The following is a 17,780-nucleotide window of genomic DNA, read 5'->3' as shown; positions in this document are numbered from 1 at the left end:
ACAGTATGCCTACCAAGTTCATCTAGTAACCAACCAGCTGCCTGAATGCTGGATTAGACAGCCCTTTGGTTGGATCCAGAATGGCTCTTATGTCCTGAAATGCATCTAGTATCCTTGTGGGTAAACTGTGCCACTCAGTCAACCTCAGTGGAGGTCACTAGTAGCCTCTGTTAAACACTGTGTTAAAAACATCTGCTGAAAACTTGCAAATCTCACTTTCCTCAGCATGAACCTGAAGAAAAACAATCTTCATTCATACTTGCAGGAAGGCTCATTGCTCAAATAGATACATGCATACATATGCATGCTTTTATTCAGTTTTAATGTTGTTTCAGGCCAAGAAAAGTAGCTGCACGTCATCAAACTTTACTGCCTTATTGACTTAAGAAAACAGTAAGCAAGTTTATACCTTCAGTCAAGGAGGCTTGTCCAAAGACAAAATTCCAGGAGTCCTTAGGATAAAGATCTATCATAGTTATTCCCACAATGCAGAAAGCATCCTTTGGCTTTCTTTTCTTTAGGTAGTTCAAGAGATGCCCTGCATGAAAAACACACACTGTTCTCTCTCCAAGTACAAGAAACCATATAAGAAGGCAATGATTGCATACCTAGAAATCCAGCTGTAGCACAAGTACAGAAAATAAGCAAGAGAGGTATTAAAATTTCACACACATCCCATTTCATAGAAAACTTATTCAAACAATGCAAAAAAAAAAAAAAAAAAACCAACAAACCCCCCCCCCCCCGCCCAGAAACCATGAGTTAAGGATAACTGGCTTTCAGTAAAATTTAGCTTTATTAAACTAAATGTGAAGTTCACAGTTACTCTCTGGTGTGCGCATGTGTGCACACGTGCAAAACTATTTGCCCCTAGGGGGATACCATGCAAATCCCCTTCAGGAGCACCAGTGTAAGCATGTATGGAGAGAGGCAACAGTTCGGTGGCAGAACACGTGCCTTGCATGCAGGAAGTCTCGGGTTCAAGCCCTGGCATCACCAGTTAAAGGATATGACAGGAAAGTTCTCTGCCTAAGATGCTAAGAGCTGCTGCCAGTCAGAGTAGACAATACTGGGCAGGGTGGTCTCTGATACTCTGAACCGAAGGCAACTTCATTGGTTTGTATATATTTAAGCACTGCTCTTTGTCAGAATGCAAGGGATTTCAAGACTTCCTGTCTGCACAGTTCAGAGAGACACAGCAGGCTTTCACATCCTAAAGCCTCAAAATCATAAGTTAATACAGGAGCAGTATGATTTTGGGAAAACTACATTTGGGACAACTTTCACAATGCTCTACTCTTCACTTACTAAAATAACAGGATCTTAAGACAACTGAGACTATGAAGCCACCGTCCAGAACTTGCAGAACTGATCTAAAACATGTGCCAGTCCAACAGTGTTCTCTCTCTTTTTCATACCTGCATGAAGCTGCAGATTGTGTGTGTATTCATTGATTCGAAAAGCACAACCCGTCTGTGAAACCGGCTCTGGCCCTAGGATTCTTACAGTCAAACCATAATAAAAAGCTTCGCAGTAATCCTTAAGCCATTTCATGTAGACATCTGTGCTAACTCTGGAATCTCCAAAAGAACCTTTAAGAAAATAGTCCAGAAAAGCATCAAGTTATAACTTCAGTTCAGCAGATTTTCCTCCATTGAAAAGAATTATTATTTCTGTAACACTTCTTTAAAATATGAGATGTACTTGGCAAATGCTCTCTTCTCTGGCTTCACAGCAACACTTTCAGTCAGCTACCATCAGTCTTATTTTAGAAAAGGGAAGCAAAGGGTGTGAGGGAACGGCTTACAAAAGACCATCTAATGAGTCAAAGGCCGGCACTGCTAGTCATGATCCAGAGAAATGCAGATGCGTCCACACCCAACCCAACCTCTGAACAAGCACCGGACTCTGAGTAAGCTCTTCTTCCCCTGCCCTTGCTTCAGCCTTGTCCCACCCATCCCCACCTTGCTCTGGCAGCGCCCCACCAGCACAAAGGGCCCCACAAGCCTGGCCACACCACTGCAACAAAGCCAGTCCACTATGCTACGCTTCTGTTCTGCCAGAGCAAAGGGGTTCATTAGCAGTCTTGCCTTCACCCCGCTGGCCTAACCAGAGAACTGGATTACTTTGCACATTTCTGTTTCTAATTCACCATCGATAAGACAAATTATTTTGTTACATTTATGTCCCACCTTTTTTCCAAGCATGTCTCTCAAAGCTAACAACAGACTCTCAATTTAAGACATAAAAACCAAACAAGCATAAACACAAAAATAACAAGAAATAAACAGTGCCCAAACAAGTTAAAACAAGCTTTAGCGGCACAGTTTGCATATAGGAAAACAAAGAGCCTCCCTTGACATGTTGTTATCCCGCCTGGGAATGGCTGCTGAGGAGTCCCATTCTTGCATTCCCACCAAATATGCCTCTAATGGTGTTGGGATGGAGAGAAGAGCTTCCCCAAAAGACTTTAAAACCTGCGCAAGATTGCATGAGACAATGCAGTGTTTCAAGAAGCCTCATCCCAAGTGAAACAAGGCTTCACAGAGCATAGCCAGTACTTTGAACTGAAGCTGGGCACAGACAAGGGTGTCACACATTCTCTGTAACTGGTACTGAGTGGCAGTCTGGCTGCAGCCTTCTAGAACCAGCTGAACTATCTGAACATTTTTCAAAGACAGCCCCATACAGAGCACATCCTGGTAGTCCCAGTGGAATGCAACTAAGGCATGCGTCAAGCTGTCCAGACCAGACATCTCCAGAAACAGGTGCAGTTGGCACACAAGCCTCAGCTGTCCAAATGCACTCTTGGCCACTGCCAAAACCTGGGAATCCTTGTTCAGGACCAAGTCCAGAAAACCCACCCAAACTGTGAACTTGAATTTTCAAGAAGAGTGGCAACCCACCCAGCAGATGTAGAAGGCTTATTCCTTGATCAGCCTTTATCAGGAGTTATCAGGAGCACCTGTTTTGTCTGGACTAAGTGTCAACTTGCTCCCCCTCATTCAGTCCATCACCAACATCAGACCGTAATTTAGAAACATTTAGAACAGCATTTTTGGATTTAGATGAATAGAGAAAGTTGGGAATTCAGCTCACCAGAATTCCAAACAATTTAATATTAAATAGCAGGGGGAACAAAATGGAACCCTGAGACCATGTCATCAAAAAGAAGTCTCCTTGCAGCACCTTTTAAAAAAGATCAAGACTGGTCCCACCCCAGAGAGATGCCTCAGAATACCCCATGAGTGTCAGCAGAACCAGCAGGAACACATTCTCACTGTCCAGTTCTCAGCACAGATTGTCCACCAAGATACCAAAACAGTCTGTCCCAGAACCAGGCTGAAAAATATCTAGATAACCCACCTCATTCACCCCTGCCCCAAATTCATGCTACATAAATCATGTTGAAAAACATAATTTGCACTGCTGTAGCAGCAACTTGTAATCTGGAAAACTAGTTTAGCTTCAGCTGCTTTATTTCAGATGTGACTAATAAGATGAGACAGCTTAAGCTATTATTCTCACAAGTACATTTTCACTTTTATATTTGCCACAGTAGTGGTCCTACCAGATCTCTTAAGAATATTCTGGTAACTAAAGCATATTCAAGTGTGTTTTGTAGGCTCAGACTCTCAGGGATTTAGATATAGTTAGTGAAGAATCCTTCCAACCAGGAGCCAGTTTGCCAACTCTGATAATTTTCAAAGCATTTTCTGGGAAACCCTGGATCCTGAGAGAGCTCAAGGCTTGCTTGCAACTACCAAACTGCTCCTGCAAGGTGCAGTGCGGAACAGTCCTGGCTGTGTTCTGGGTCACTTTCATTAGACAGAGGTTGATGTAGGGTCCAGGAGTACTGTGTGAACTAAGCATATCCTAAAACATGTCCAGACTGTTGTTTTGTGAAAGAGGTGCAAGAGTTCCTTACAAACAGGTCAAAGTGGAAAGATTTACCTTATGAAAGAAAAATTACAAACAACTAGCTTAATTAGTTTAGGTTAATGGTTCATTATCAGTTTGCACAGTTCAGTTTACAGACATCATTAACTGCTCAGTTTTCAATTAGTTTTTCAACTCATCAAGCAGACATTACCAATGGGCTGGACATAAATCCGATTCCTCTGGGGAGATGGTATGTTTCTGCAAGGATCATGATAAAACTGTGCAAAATCCTGGGTCGGTTCTGGGTGCGAGGAAATCCAATCTGAGTCACAATGCAGTGTGATGGGCTTAAAGAGAGCACTCTCTGGCTGAAATGCTTCATTTAGCAAAAGCTTCTCCTTAGGTTCAAACATCTCATAAAGTTTCACAAGCTGTGCATCCTTGGAGATCAGAGCCACCCTCAAAACTTGCTCGGAATGTTTAATTACTTTCATCTAATGGCAACAGAGAAAAAGACAAAGAGTGGTTATGCAATCTCACTCTTAAACAGTTCCCCCTTTTCCATCACACCACCAGTTACCACTCACATGCTCTGTATGAGCAAATTAGTGACAGACCAGCTATGTTTTGCAGCTTGCTCAGCAACTATCATCTCCAACACATGCAACCTTCAGCTTCTGCATTCCCTTCCTATTTCCATACCCAGCCATCATTTCACAATCATCTTCTGCTTTCGGACTGGACTGCCATGGGAAAGGTTGTTGCATGTACAGTCATCAGTCTCATTCTGTGTATTATGCCATAGGTCACTCCATCCCACACTAAAGAAAGACGCAACTGTGTTCTTTTGAGGCTAGTATTGTACCAAGATCCAGATGGTGATTGCAACATCTGTACTAATGAATTAGAGCAATGGTTTATGAGGCCCAACACCCTCTCTTCAGTCCATCCTGAATGCTGTGAAACATTCAATAGCAACAAACAGAATTCTCCATTCTTAGTGATAACAGCCAGATTTGTTTTTTATGTGTATAATATAAACTGTAATTTATAAATTAGATTTACACATGTCATTAGTTTGTATTTATATATTGATATTTGTGATTACACTGGGAAGCCACAGTCAAGAAGACTCATTGTTGTTTTTAAAAGTGTACCTTGCTACCTTTTGACTCACTCCAGATTTCAAAACTATGCTAATATTTCCATTTTTAAAAAATACACCAAGATCTCAAATACTGCAATAAAAATGGCTCATTCTGATGTATGTACTTAAAAATATATGCATAATTGACTGGATTCATTGACTATTCACATGAAAAGGAAAACAGTCCTACCGCTATCCTATCAGCACATAACTACTTTCCTGGAAATCAGATTGCCTACATGCTCATATGCCAGGACTCCAAGTAAAGCTAGGCAACAGCCATGCTAGAATTTTTCCTACCCAATAATTTATCTGGCCATCCCATTAAGTTCCCAGTCAAACAAATCCTCACTTTTCTCTCTCTCAGCCTCTTTCACATGAATTGAGGCACAGAGGACTGCCCAAACTAGGGCAACATGTGGTCCTTCACATGTTGTTTTAGCATACAACTACACCCACTCTGAGCCAGCACAACCAATGATGAGGGAGGGTGGGAATTGTAAGCCTGAACTTTTGGACCAAGTTCTGGTAAGAGCAGCAAGATGCACTGGCATCTTGTCCCCCTTAATGCCTCAGCCTCTCACCCAAAGAGGTTTCCCACTTGTATACTGCAAGAGGCCCCATAAGATGGGATGCAAATCCTCTCAGAGGCTATGCATACACTATGCTAATTTATCATGTGCTTAAAAGGTCATTTCTGGTCACCTTCAATTTGATTTTATAATAGCGTCCACAAGTGACACATTCCAAACTCCCAAAGCCACTTTACCCTTGTTCAAGGGATCAGACATTTCCACTGGAAATTGTTGCATTTTCCTCCTCTGAACAGAAGCTATCATGCCCTATTCCAAATTGCTTCTACCCACAAAGTCAAAAATAATTTGCCATGTTGCAACTACTGTTCTTTGACAAATGCAAGCTATGCTGTATACATGGAAATATCTTTAGATCCTAGGTTAGACATTCAGGAATGACTTGTGAAAATGCCGCTTAGTCTTCTGGTTTTTCAACAATATTTTGTTGCCTGAAATAAGTTTCCAGAATTGTTTACATAAAAGATCTGAAAGAGCAGTCTTTGACAACACTCTTTAATATTAAGCCCTATAAAATATGTAACTTAATGTTAGGACTTAATGTTACTGGACAGTGGGTACAATTACAATATGTACTTATCCATCAGATTTTTGTTATAAATAAGAGTAATAGGCAAGATAATATTTCAAGAGACTGGTGGCTGACTCAATTGGTGTCTGATATATGGATATAAATTCCAGCTGAAAGATAATGGTGAATTTGATTTAGCATCAAATCCCATCAGTTGGATTCCCACCAGTTTATTCTGGGTAAGCACAGTCGCCCAGATCTTGCAGAACTATTTTTTTAAAGAGTATTTCACAGAGAGAGAGACACACACGCACGTCAAAGGAGCAGCAATATGGACCTGTGATTTCCTCCAACTGCCCCTTCTAGCAATACCCCACCCTGTGACGCCCATCTCTCTCTCTCTCCCTCTCTCTCTCTCTCTCTCTCTCTCTCATTCTTTCTCTCTCTCTCTCTCTGTGTGTGTGTGTGTGTGTGAGAGAGAGAGAGAGAGAGAGAGACAGACAGACAGACAGACAGAAAGACAGACAGACGGGGGCGGGGTTCGTTTGCCTAACTGTAAGGTACAAACGAATGTGTGCACATCCACAAGTCCTCTTAAAACCCACCGTCTGCGTTGGTGACACTATTACGCCCTGAATGTATACGCGCCTTTACCCGCTGCACAAAACCGCCCTCCCGCACCCTGAAATGGCGCCCAGGCCGTTTCACTTTCTGCTTGGTTTTGCCTGCAATGCCACCGCCCAAGGCGCTCTGCAGCCCAGCCCAAGAACGACGAACGGCCGCAGGCACAGGCCCGGCCCACCTCGGTGCTCACGCCTCTTCCGGAGCCCAGCCGGCTGCTCCGCCGCGGGCGCTCCTGGCCGCTTCTGCGCTGCCTGATGGCTCGGCCTGCGGGGACAGGGCGGGCCGGCTCGTTCAGGCCGCTCCACTTCCGGGCTTGCAGAGCGACTGCGCGGGTGGCGCCGCAACCTTGCCGCAGGATGCAGGCGAGGGCTGGGCCGGCTGCTGGGGCGCTGAAGGGGACGTATTTATTGGGCGCAGGCTAAAGTATGCCCACGCTGATAATAGAAATGTGTGGTTCTCGATGCGGGTATACTTGTTTCTCTGAGAATGTGTAGAGCGTATCTCAACACTGGTTAGCTCTGGGCAGGGGCAATTCAGTGATAGATTACTTAATTTGCATGTAGAAAGGCGTAGGTTCGATTGACTAAATCTCCAAGTAAAGCGGGAGAAGCTTTTGCCTGTAACTTGGAGAGCTGCTGCCAGTCAGTGTTGACAGTATTTGGCTAGATGGACCGATGGGTCTTACTCGGGATAAAGCAGCCTCCTAGGTCCCTAACTTTCTTGGGTTCTCACAGCTAATCATGCATGAGGACATCCAGGCTGGCTTCCACCCTACTTTCTTGGACAGTAAGGACATAGCTTGGCCTGGTCTTGGAATAGAAGATGTTATTCAGTGAGGAGCAGTTGCCCCTTAGCAGAAAACCTTGAGTGTTGCCTTTTATAGCACCCAACTTAGCAGGTTTCAACATATTTGCTGACTAGGAAATTGCTTGGGGGATCCATGACAAGTTGCTTCTGAGTAGAGAACAGAATGAAAATATTAATGCCCCCACCAAAGTATACTTATGCAGATTTAACCCATTTTAGTTATTTTGATGGCAGATTCAGGGAATGAAAGATGCTCCGAATTCACTGAGTACAAGAATGCAAATATGAGAGATTTGTGTACAAGTAGCTGATATATTCTGAGTTTATACATTCTAAGGGAGTATATCTTTCAAATGTTTGTCTATGATCATTAGAGTATTAGGTTGCCTGCTGTAGTATGAGAAATGAAAAATGGTCGCTGGGTGCAATCTGTTGAAAAGGTGATGGGGCAAATTGGAGCTTCAAAGTCATCCCCCCAGCATGCTTCAAATGAGTTTCTAGAACACCATGCATCTGCTTATCATAGCCTCTCCTGTGGAGTGCATGTACAAGCTTGTCCTTCTGTATCAGAATGATACATTTGCACAATATTACTTTAAATACTAAACTTATAGACAAGCAGCCATGCTAGCTGAAGGCCTGTTGTACCAAAAAGAAGTGTGTAGTTTATACATTATCTTTATACATTATCAAGTTTATAATGGTACATGCTTTATGAGTTTTTAAAGGCCATTTCATCTGACACTAGAAATACCCCAAATAACTTAAAAACTAGTCCAGCATAAAAGTTCAAGAGTGAAATCCTACATTATGTGTAGAAGTTGGTTCACACAAGGCAAGCCCTGTTGAAAAAGAATTGGCATAGCTTCCACAGGGGAAAGCCCTGTCTCACTAACCTATGCTAAACTATGGAATTTGCTGCCATGGGAAGTGCTGGTAACTGCCAATTTGGAAAAGGGGATTGGACAGATTCATGGAGTAGGAGGCTCCCAGTGGCTACTAGCCTTGCTGGCTATTTGCTACTTCCCTTCCCAGAAGCAGCATGCCTGCATACCAGTTGCTGAGGAGCTTGGGCAGCTCTTGTACGCTTGTACCCATCCTGCTTGAAGGATCCTGTGGGCAGCTGGTTTGCCACTGTGTGTGTAGAGTGCTGGCATTAACAGAATAAATGAGGTTGGCGAAAAAGGGCCAAAGCCCCCCCTCCCAACTTTCTCAACTACATGGACCACTGGTCTGATCCGGCATGGCCTTTCTTATGTTCCTATAAAATTCTTCATTGTGTGTAGAAGTTTGTTCCATCAGTGGGATAATTTTATTGCTATCCACCCAAATAGGAAGGTAACACAGATGACTAAAAGCATCATAAACAGGAGTTAAAACCAAATCAGATATTAAAAGGCCCATGAGAACAGAAACATTTTATCCTGACATCAATAATGTAGGAATCAGGTGAGTTTCCCTAGGGAGAGCATTCCTAAAGCTTTATGCAAACAGGAACCAGAAAAAAAGCCTTAAGTATGTTCCGGACTTCAGCCCGGATGGCTTCTGAGAATGCCAGATATTTCCTCTGCTGAAAAAATTAGTAAAGCACCAATCTCACAAATTTTGTAATTAAAAAGAGCTTCTTGTGCTACATGAAGGGGGTGAAAATGGTGACACTATTTATGTCCAGCCCATTGTAGAAAGGTTTGTACCTATTTAATATGGTACAAGTTCATATATAAAAATTCATAAACTGGAATTAACTATGACAGCACTACTTCATTGAATTTTCTATACCAGAATATACAGAATAATCATGGCTGGGTAAATTCTGAGAGCAATGTTGTGTCCTGATGTCACTCTGGCCACAATTGCGTGTGTAGCTTACACAGCTATTTGAACAGATTGGTTTTCTTTAGGTAAGCCAATATCACATTTTTCTTTTTCAGCTAAGCATCTGGATATGACACCAGGCCTATCAGAAATCTTGTGACAACCATGTTTCAGATCATTACAAAACATGTAGCATTGTAAATGGAAAGTACTTAACTTCAACAAATAAAGAAGTAATTGTTTTGGGAATTACGTTTAAATATCAGGAAATTGAGCCAATGAGATTTGCAACATTACCACAATCAAAATTATTGTGTTTGCAATAGTGCAAAAAGCTTGAATCAAACATCCAAAGTTTTTAGAAATTTGTTTTGTGCATCTAATCATGGTGATCTTTTCATTAAGCACTTCTATTTCCTGTGACACATACGCAGAGAGGGAAAACAGATTTTATCGCAGCAATCACACTTCAAAACAATAAAAAGTGTGCCCTTGCCACTTTTTAGATATATTTCTTGAATTCCTGTAGATGAATGTTACAAATGGAAAAGCAACTGGCCAGAGTCAAGTATTGGAACAGAATATGTTCAGGAAACAATAAAGGATATGGAAATTGTTATTACCTTAAAGAAAAACCCCCAATCCATCTGCAGTTTGCTCATTCTGACCACCCCAACCCTCACCAAATTCAAAACAGATATGATCTATCCCATATCAGGCAAGTTAGGATGGATGAAAGTTGCTCCAAATGGTACCAGAGAACAACTTTCATCTTCAAACTAAACTTTTTCCAACAAAATTATTTTATGTAAGCACTGGGCACAATGTACCCATTCCCTGCAAATGAGCTGATTTCATTATCAGAAGATTTGCACCTTTACTTTTTCATTCCAGAAATCACTAATACCTATTTCTTTCAACATTTGGTACCATAAAAGCAATCAGAGCTTCTTAGCATTCGTGTGCACATGCTCACACACAGCAGAAGGCAGCCATTAATATTCTTCGCTGAAGATCCTTACTAGTTACTTTTTAAGTTTTACTGAACTTATTCCTACCTCTTCATTATAGTGGAGCTATGCTAAGGAACTATATATCAAGTTTTAGGTTAAACTCAATATATTTTCTCTACACTATCAGGATTTAATTTGACTATCAGCCATATAGTACATTTGCAGCATGGTTCTGTCCAGGCCAACATGATGAAAAGGCTGTTTAACGCAACTGATGTATATCTGTTTCAGCCAGAGGCACCTGGAAAGCAAAACTGATCCCATTATTCTTAAGAGTATTTGTGAGATTACACCATAATTCTGGCAAGCATGTTCAGCTTAGAGGGACCAACATCCAAGCATTCTCTTTACATAGCTGGGGACTGTAACTGACTCATATGATGTTCATTTTTTGTGTGCATTTAGTGGTTGCAGCTTTCAGAGAACCTTTCTGTGAAGGATGATGCCGATTTATTTGATAGCATAAAAGAGGTGTGACTTAAAGTGAAAGGAGGGCTTTGTTTTTCCATTCTGATTTAAATCCTGAATCATTCAGCCACTAAATTATGTGCTAAATACATACTACTGTACTACACTACTGTGTTATACTATATACCACTTATTTCCTGATTTAAAAGTGCATGTTTCTGAATAATTATATGCCATCTTGAGCCCTACAAACAAAAGCAGGAAATTAATTAAACAAGCAAAACTTGATTACAGTGCATCTTAGCCAGAAAAGGTATTCGACTACTTCCAGGGACTAATGATGGGGCTTCACATGCATGCAGCTTGCTTGGAGTACTATATTCAGAATAAGGAACACTTTGTTGAAACTGCACACAACTGGTGCTCTTCTACCCTTTCCTGCTTATTGTGCAACTTGAAATCTACATTTACAGGAAGGAAGACTTGAGAAATTTCACTCAAGTAGGGTGTCTTAGGGACTGGGTGGGAGGAACTAACTTCAAGTGTCACATGGATGCATTGAGACACATAATAAAGTTATTTCGTAATATTGACATATTGGTTTAGAACTTATTCAACTTACTTTTCTAGGTCAACATGCTTAATATTATTACAAAGATTGTCACCTGAATTATTTCCATTGATAGACAAATTCCTAGTTTTACATAAAATACCATAGTATATCTATGTAGGAGGTCTAATAAGCACCTGAAGCTCCTGGAGAGCCTAAAGCCATGCACAAGATAGGCAGAGATATAGATTGCAGAACACTATTAAGTAAAGCTACTAAAATAGACACAGTCTTCATATGAGTAACAAAACAAGATATAGCAGTTCAAATGCTAAACAATAACAGTACGTTAGAGCAGATTTATTCATAGATTAAAAAAACTAGCTAAAATCTGTTGGAAAACCTAGACTTTAGAGGCTTCTGGTCATTTTTAAGTTCCATATTCCAAAATCTTCCATTGTTTTCAGTCCTTTGTAGCATTTTCTTTCTCCTGAGTTCTTTTCCATAATTGTATGCATTAGCTAAAGTTTGACCTGAGCTTTTGTATAGTGTGCAAACCTTAGAACAGCACTTGTTTCTCCACTGTTGGAGCTGTTTCCTCAGCTTGAAGAGTTAAAGCCATACCACCAACTAAAATGAAGCTCACTGCGTATGACAGTGTTTTAATTGCTGTTACAGGCAAACAATTGTCAAGACTGACTGCATTGCAGCTAGCTAAAACAAGTCTGTTTCAAATGAAGGATACCAATTCCATATATGCAGTGAGGATGTATATTGTTTATTTACCGTCAGTACTTTATTTTACATAAGGCAGTATTAATGGTTGGAACACCTGCAGAGTATGTACAGAGGCAATGTACAACTAAAGGATGCTTTCATCTAATAGTAATCAACCCATTTTAAATTATGCCTTTTAAGACCTTATTTAGAAATAATTTATTGCCAACACAGAACAAAGGCAAGGGGGCAATTTACAAAGTAACAGATTCTCTTAGTTTCCGTAAAGTTACAAAAGTTACACATATTAAAAAAAAAGCCATAAAACACCCCATATTTATACAAAGTTAATACAAATCTTGGTTTCATTAGATAAAGATTTTGTGAGGCTGTTAACAAAATATATATTTTTGAGAAAGGCTCTATAGAATATAAGCACTCACTGTTTTTGAAGACTGGGGAAGCAGTTTTAAATAAGTGGCAATTATTTGCTTTCAAGTACAAGTTAAAGAAAACTGCAAATGGCACTAATACAATGCTGTGTCATCCTTCCATGTCTCATCTTTGAGATGTCTTTTTGGTACCATCAAACAGAGGAAGGCTTATTAAAGACTGACCTGTGAACTGACTCTAGCATACACAGAACCTAATCACTATCTTGAAAAAAAATTGCTTCCTAGGCTTAAGGTTAGTCTTTAACCTTACAAGATAATCAAATTCATGTTGAAAGTAAACTATTTTGGTAGATCATGTTCCATGAAGCATCTCCACTTTCCTACCAACCCCTGCCCTGGATGCACTGGACACAACTTGTGGGCAAGGTAAGTCAGCTTCTATTCCATGGAAATCTTAGGAAATCTAAATGTGGCAGGTTTTTTAAAGAACGTCCCAGAACTTCTAAAAGGGATTATGAACCATTAAAATACTTTAAGAAAAAACCATTTCTAAAAAAAAAAGCATCTGGTAATCCAGCCCTGAATTTGAAACAACTGCATCACAACATGTAAGGTTTTATCAATATTTCTATTAGAATGTTAAAAATATTTTTGACATTCTAAGCATATTCTACAAGTGCATTCTTGGGTAAATTTAGAAGGCTGTCTACAACATTCTTTTTAAGAGACTCTTTTTTTACTATTTATTGTTACACTATTGGGCATTGCTAGAGCATTGTAGGAGTATTGCAGAGAGTGCCAAAGACCCCAAGGACAATAAAATCAGTCCAAATGTTTTCCAGGGCTTCTAGACAGGTGAATGATGACCTAGAACCAAACTGATTAATAAGATGAGGGAGGAGGAAGAAACAAAGATGACAGCCTGGACATGTGGGACAGAATATGACATTGCTTACCCAAAATCCAGAATCTCTTTCAATGTTTCTAGTTCCAACATTGATTTCATAGCAATTATTCAAATTAGAGATGATACGCAGTTGCATGCATGTTTCCCATGACTTTATTTTAAATCCAAAAGCTGCCTTTGGAGGTTAAACAAACATGCCAGGGGAAAGGGTTACTTAACCTTTCCTTTTCTGGCTACTTTTCCTATTGTTCCTACAAGCTTCAGGTTGTAAGCAGCTGAGTAAGATGTCAGATAAGAAAGGCTTGGGCAACTTTACCACCCTCCCCAGTTTTTTCATGTATATTTGCAGCTTTCCACAGCTGCTTTGGATTTAGAAGGTAGCAGAGAAAAAATACATGCATCATTTGAACCTTACACTGGCCACATAGGTAAATCTACTTTATAATTTTTAATTTTGCTGTCAAGCATACATTTGCCTTTATAAATAAACTGAACTTCTTCAATGTCCTTTTATAGCAATCCTTCTAGAACACAATGGCAAATTTGTACCCAATCAACAGTAACCTCTGTATCCCATCAGCATTAGCAGTATTATAAAACTGAGGCACTGAAACAGCTTTGGTTATTCTTACTTCTTATACAGTGTTAGTTCCACATGAGTATCATACTTCATTGGATTAACCTGGTAGGAAATATGATTAAAAAACTGCTACTGCCCAGTTAACAAGGATAACAATGTCCTTATCCAGCTCAATTTAACAGACAGATTAGTGAAATCATTCTAATCCCACAATGTACGAATTTTGACAGAATTTAGGGAGGGGGGATCTTGAGTGGGAGAAATGACACTTCCAGAACATTTAGGTGTTATTCATAACATTTTTGTATTTCCTAACAAATATACAATAACTAATTATAATCACTGTGCTATGTCTGGAAATTTAGCCAGGCAATAGAGCTCTTTCCCACCTCACCCTTTGCAAAAGCCACTCTCAGTTAAACCACATTCTCATTAAGGCCACTGCAAGGAAGACTAATTAAGAGGCACTTTAGGTTAAAAGATCCTAAATCAACAACATTTACTAATGGTGGACTAGGCCCACTGAAGAACTGAAATTTGAGCCTTACTCTATTAAAGCACTTAATTAGCAATACCTCTTGGGTCAAGTGTAGCAAAATTATTTTAGTTTTAATAAATATGGAAATATTGCTGTCTGTGTTCCTTCCACATAAATCACGTAATACTCACACTTGGCAGTTGAGAGCAATAGTAATGCACTAAGTTTGGCCTGTGAAATAGAAAAGGAACCTTGTGTTGCTAGTCGCATGCTAACCATGTATGGCAGTAAAGCAGGCATACATGTTAATCCCTTTTGTAGATATTATGCTGTGCTTTAAACAGATCAATACCTGTAATAAATTTTACAGTTAAACTAGGATGTCCAAAGCAACTGGTAATATATGGGCTTATAAACCAATACCTGAGAAATCAAAAGGATCACCAGTATCCTCAATACTGAGATGAAAAAGAAACCAATTAGTCCATACATTTATTTCCAATGAATGTGTGTTTGCAAGGCTGAGTTATTGAGGTGCATATTGAGGCGGAAGGTACAATCCTTTTACAAATTTCACTTTTTTGCCATATGGTATTCCTTGGAGATAACTCAGTTGCTTTATCCTTTTCGAAAACAAGTTTTGCCTTGTTAGCCAAAATAATGGCCAATCCTGTGTCAACTACAGCTGTGCGAACTCTCAATGATGTCACATGACTTAAACAAGTTGCATCTGACATTTATAAACACTGTCACCACTTACCAGAAACAAATATCATGCTTGGCCTCCTCCATTATCCAACTGGCTAACTGAACAAAAAACCCAAGGAGCATTCTTAAACAATGGCTCATTCACAGCAACTGAAAGCTTCCAAAGCTGCAAGCAGCTGTGATTTAAGCTAGTATTGTTCCAAACTGTAAATGCATAGGTTTTGTCAAACTGTATGATCTGCAAATCACCAAGTAAGACCAGAAGTCCCTATGCAGGATTCAATTTGCTTAACATATTCAGTGGGAGTGGACCACAACAGTTTTCCTTTGTTGGTACTATTTGTGAGCACCCTCTATTGGCATGGAAGCAAAAATGCATTTGTAAACTTCAAATTCAGCTTAATTATTTGACCGAGTAGAGCTGTTTGCTGCACAGAAGAATTGGTGGTGGTGATGGTAGTTAGCCAAGCCTGGAGAGCAGTCCAGAATTAATCTCTTCTCTAGTCCTTTCACATGCCAAACCAACTTTAAACTTAGCAAGTTTCCAAGCTAAATTCTTTCAACTGTATGTCTACAGATTAACAGATGTTAAGAGTACAGGCTTTATCAATGTGAAAAGATGAAAGAGGTTAAAACTTGTAGTTAGCTTTACAAAACTAAAGTCTGTTAAGAAATGAAAGCAGATTCAAAATGGAAATTACAGTGGAAAATATCAAAGCCTGCATTTCAAGAGAAATTGGCGATAACTATAACAGCAGCAGCTTTTACCCACATACCATGAGGTCTGACAAGGCCAGTTTTTTCCAACTCCTGCTGTAAACTATTAACACAATTCAAAGTCTTTTTGCACATCACTGTAGCATAAGCTGCTTGAGGTTGTCATGAAGGATGGTATCCTTGACATCACGGAATACAAGGCGGATGTTTTCTGTATTAATAGCAGTGGTGAAGTGGTGGTATAGGGGCTTCTGTTGCTGGTCCCGGCGTTTGGTACGAAAACAATCCACCAGGAATTTTTGGACATCTCTTAAATTGTGAGGATCCCCTTCAAATTCTGGGAAGTAGTCTTTGATGCTTACTTTTTGAACCTTTTCTTCAAGTAAGTCTGTCTTGTTTAGAAAGAGAATGATGGAGACATTGCTGAAAACCCGGTTGTTAACTATGGTTTCAAAAATGTTCAAAGATTCTGTAAGGCGATTTGTTAGTCGATCCTCCATAAGTACCTGGTCGAATTCACTTGAAGAAACCAGGAACAGTATTGAGGTGACACTGTCAAAGCACTCAAACCAGCGTTTTCGCTCTGACCTTTGGCCACCTACATCAACCATCTTGAAAGGAACATTTTTAATTTCAAAATTGTACTCATGGATCCCTTTTGTAGGTCTTCGTGCCAACAGAATATCTTGCTGCGAAGGAAGATAGTCCTAAGAAAGAAAAAAATTCCTTAGTTAATAACATAATTGTGTATGTTTCTGATCCTTAAACTGAAGTGCAACAGAATTATATAATAGGGTTGCAAATCAGTTTGTGTGAAACACAACAGCAAAAGTTGAATCAACAGTGAGGAGATAAAAAGGACATCTACTTGGAACAGGGCCTTCTCTATGGTGGCAGCCAGATTATGGAATATGCTCCCCAGCGAGGTTCGCCTGGTGCCGAGCCTATACTCTTTTCGGCATCAGGTTAAAACCTTTTTATCTAATCGTTATTTTAAAAGTTAGTATTTTTACTGTTTTATAGTCACTTTTGATTGGATTTATTTGTATTGATTTTGATAATTTTATTGTATTGTATTGTTCTATTGTTTTATGGTTTTGCTTTTAATCTGTAAGCGGTCCTGAGACGTGATAGTGAAGGATGGCATACAAATGTTTTAAATAAATAATATGCTACTAAGGCTGGACTCCTATGTTTCCTGGGAAGGTTGTCCCAGAGGCCACACAATGTTTCTAGTCTCACTCTTTCAGGACAGGGAGGGCAAATCCATACTTGAAATGGGAGATACTCTTTACAGCTGCCACTGAAACTTCCCTTGCCTCACTAGAGCTCTATTCACCAGCAGAAGCAAATGGCAAGGTTAGAGGGAAGACTGGGGAAAGGACAGAATATGCAGGAAGTAAAGTAGATCCATTCCCCTGGTGCATCCACAAACTGGCATCAATTCTATGCCAAATCAGGAGCTGGCATAAACTGAATCCCTCACACTGCAGTAAGTGGAAAAGAACTCTGAAAAAGGCAGGAAAATGGCCTGGAAAAGTTAAAAGCAGAACAGCAAAACACGGTTCCTCTCTTAGTCACATGTCCCCTAGCATATAGAGGATTCTCCACCTTTGCTTCTCGCCAGCCAGCCACAGTGGAATTGCTGTACATGTCTCTCTCAACTGATTAAAATTAAACCTCAGTGAAAAATGAAAGTGGAAACTAATTTAGGAAAGAGGAACTGCCTATTTTATATTGTCAGGCTTTCAACAAGTTTTTAACATCCTGCTAAGGCACCCATATTATTAAAAACTAAAACAGGGTGCCTTTACTGGAACATTATGCAAGCCCATGAAAAGTATAAAGAAACAGAACTTTTCTACACACGCACACACGTGTGTGCAGAGTGGAATCCAATCCCACCCTGTCATTTCAAAAGTTTCTAA

At 40.0% G+C, this 17,780-nt stretch overlaps 2 protein-coding genes across 7 annotated transcripts in view; both read right to left on the bottom strand.

Moving 5' to 3' along the window:
* AMZ2 (archaelysin family metallopeptidase 2) overlaps positions 1–6,989 on the bottom strand; it is a 64,493-nt gene extending 57,504 nt beyond the window's left edge. For 2 of the 5 annotated variants that reach the window (XM_044449521.1, XM_044449522.1), the window contains exons 1-3: positions 4,094–5,453; positions 1,419–1,592; positions 410–538 (exon numbers count right to left, since the gene is read on the bottom strand). In XM_044449521.1, coding sequence (XP_044305456.1) covers positions 410–538; positions 1,419–1,592; positions 4,094–4,376 — 586 coding nt within the window. In that variant the 5' untranslated portion in view covers positions 4,377–5,453. Of the gene's footprint in view, positions 1–409; positions 539–1,418; positions 1,593–4,093; positions 5,454–6,738; positions 6,770–6,935 lie in introns of those variants that run through there. The other 3 variants (XM_044449518.1, XM_044449520.1, XM_044449523.1) reach the window with 3 other exon arrangements.
* Positions 6,990–12,107: 5,118 nt separating this feature from the next.
* Positions 12,108–17,780, bottom strand: part of GNA13 (G protein subunit alpha 13) — a 48,827-nt gene continuing 43,154 nt past the window's right edge. For both annotated transcript variants that reach the window (XM_044449490.1, XM_044449489.1), the window contains one exon: positions 12,108–16,559. In XM_044449490.1, the coding sequence (XP_044305425.1) occupies positions 15,987–16,559 (573 nt within the window). In that variant the 3' untranslated portion in view covers positions 12,108–15,986. The remainder of the gene's footprint in view (positions 16,560–17,780) is intronic.

Source organism: Varanus komodoensis, unplaced genomic scaffold (assembly GCF_004798865.1).
Source record: "Varanus komodoensis strain SLA01 unplaced genomic scaffold, ASM479886v1 scaffold59_1, whole genome shotgun sequence".
NCBI lineage: Eukaryota > Metazoa > Chordata > Lepidosauria > Squamata > Varanidae > Varanus > Varanus komodoensis.
This window is presented reverse-complemented; position numbering and strand designations above follow the sequence as displayed.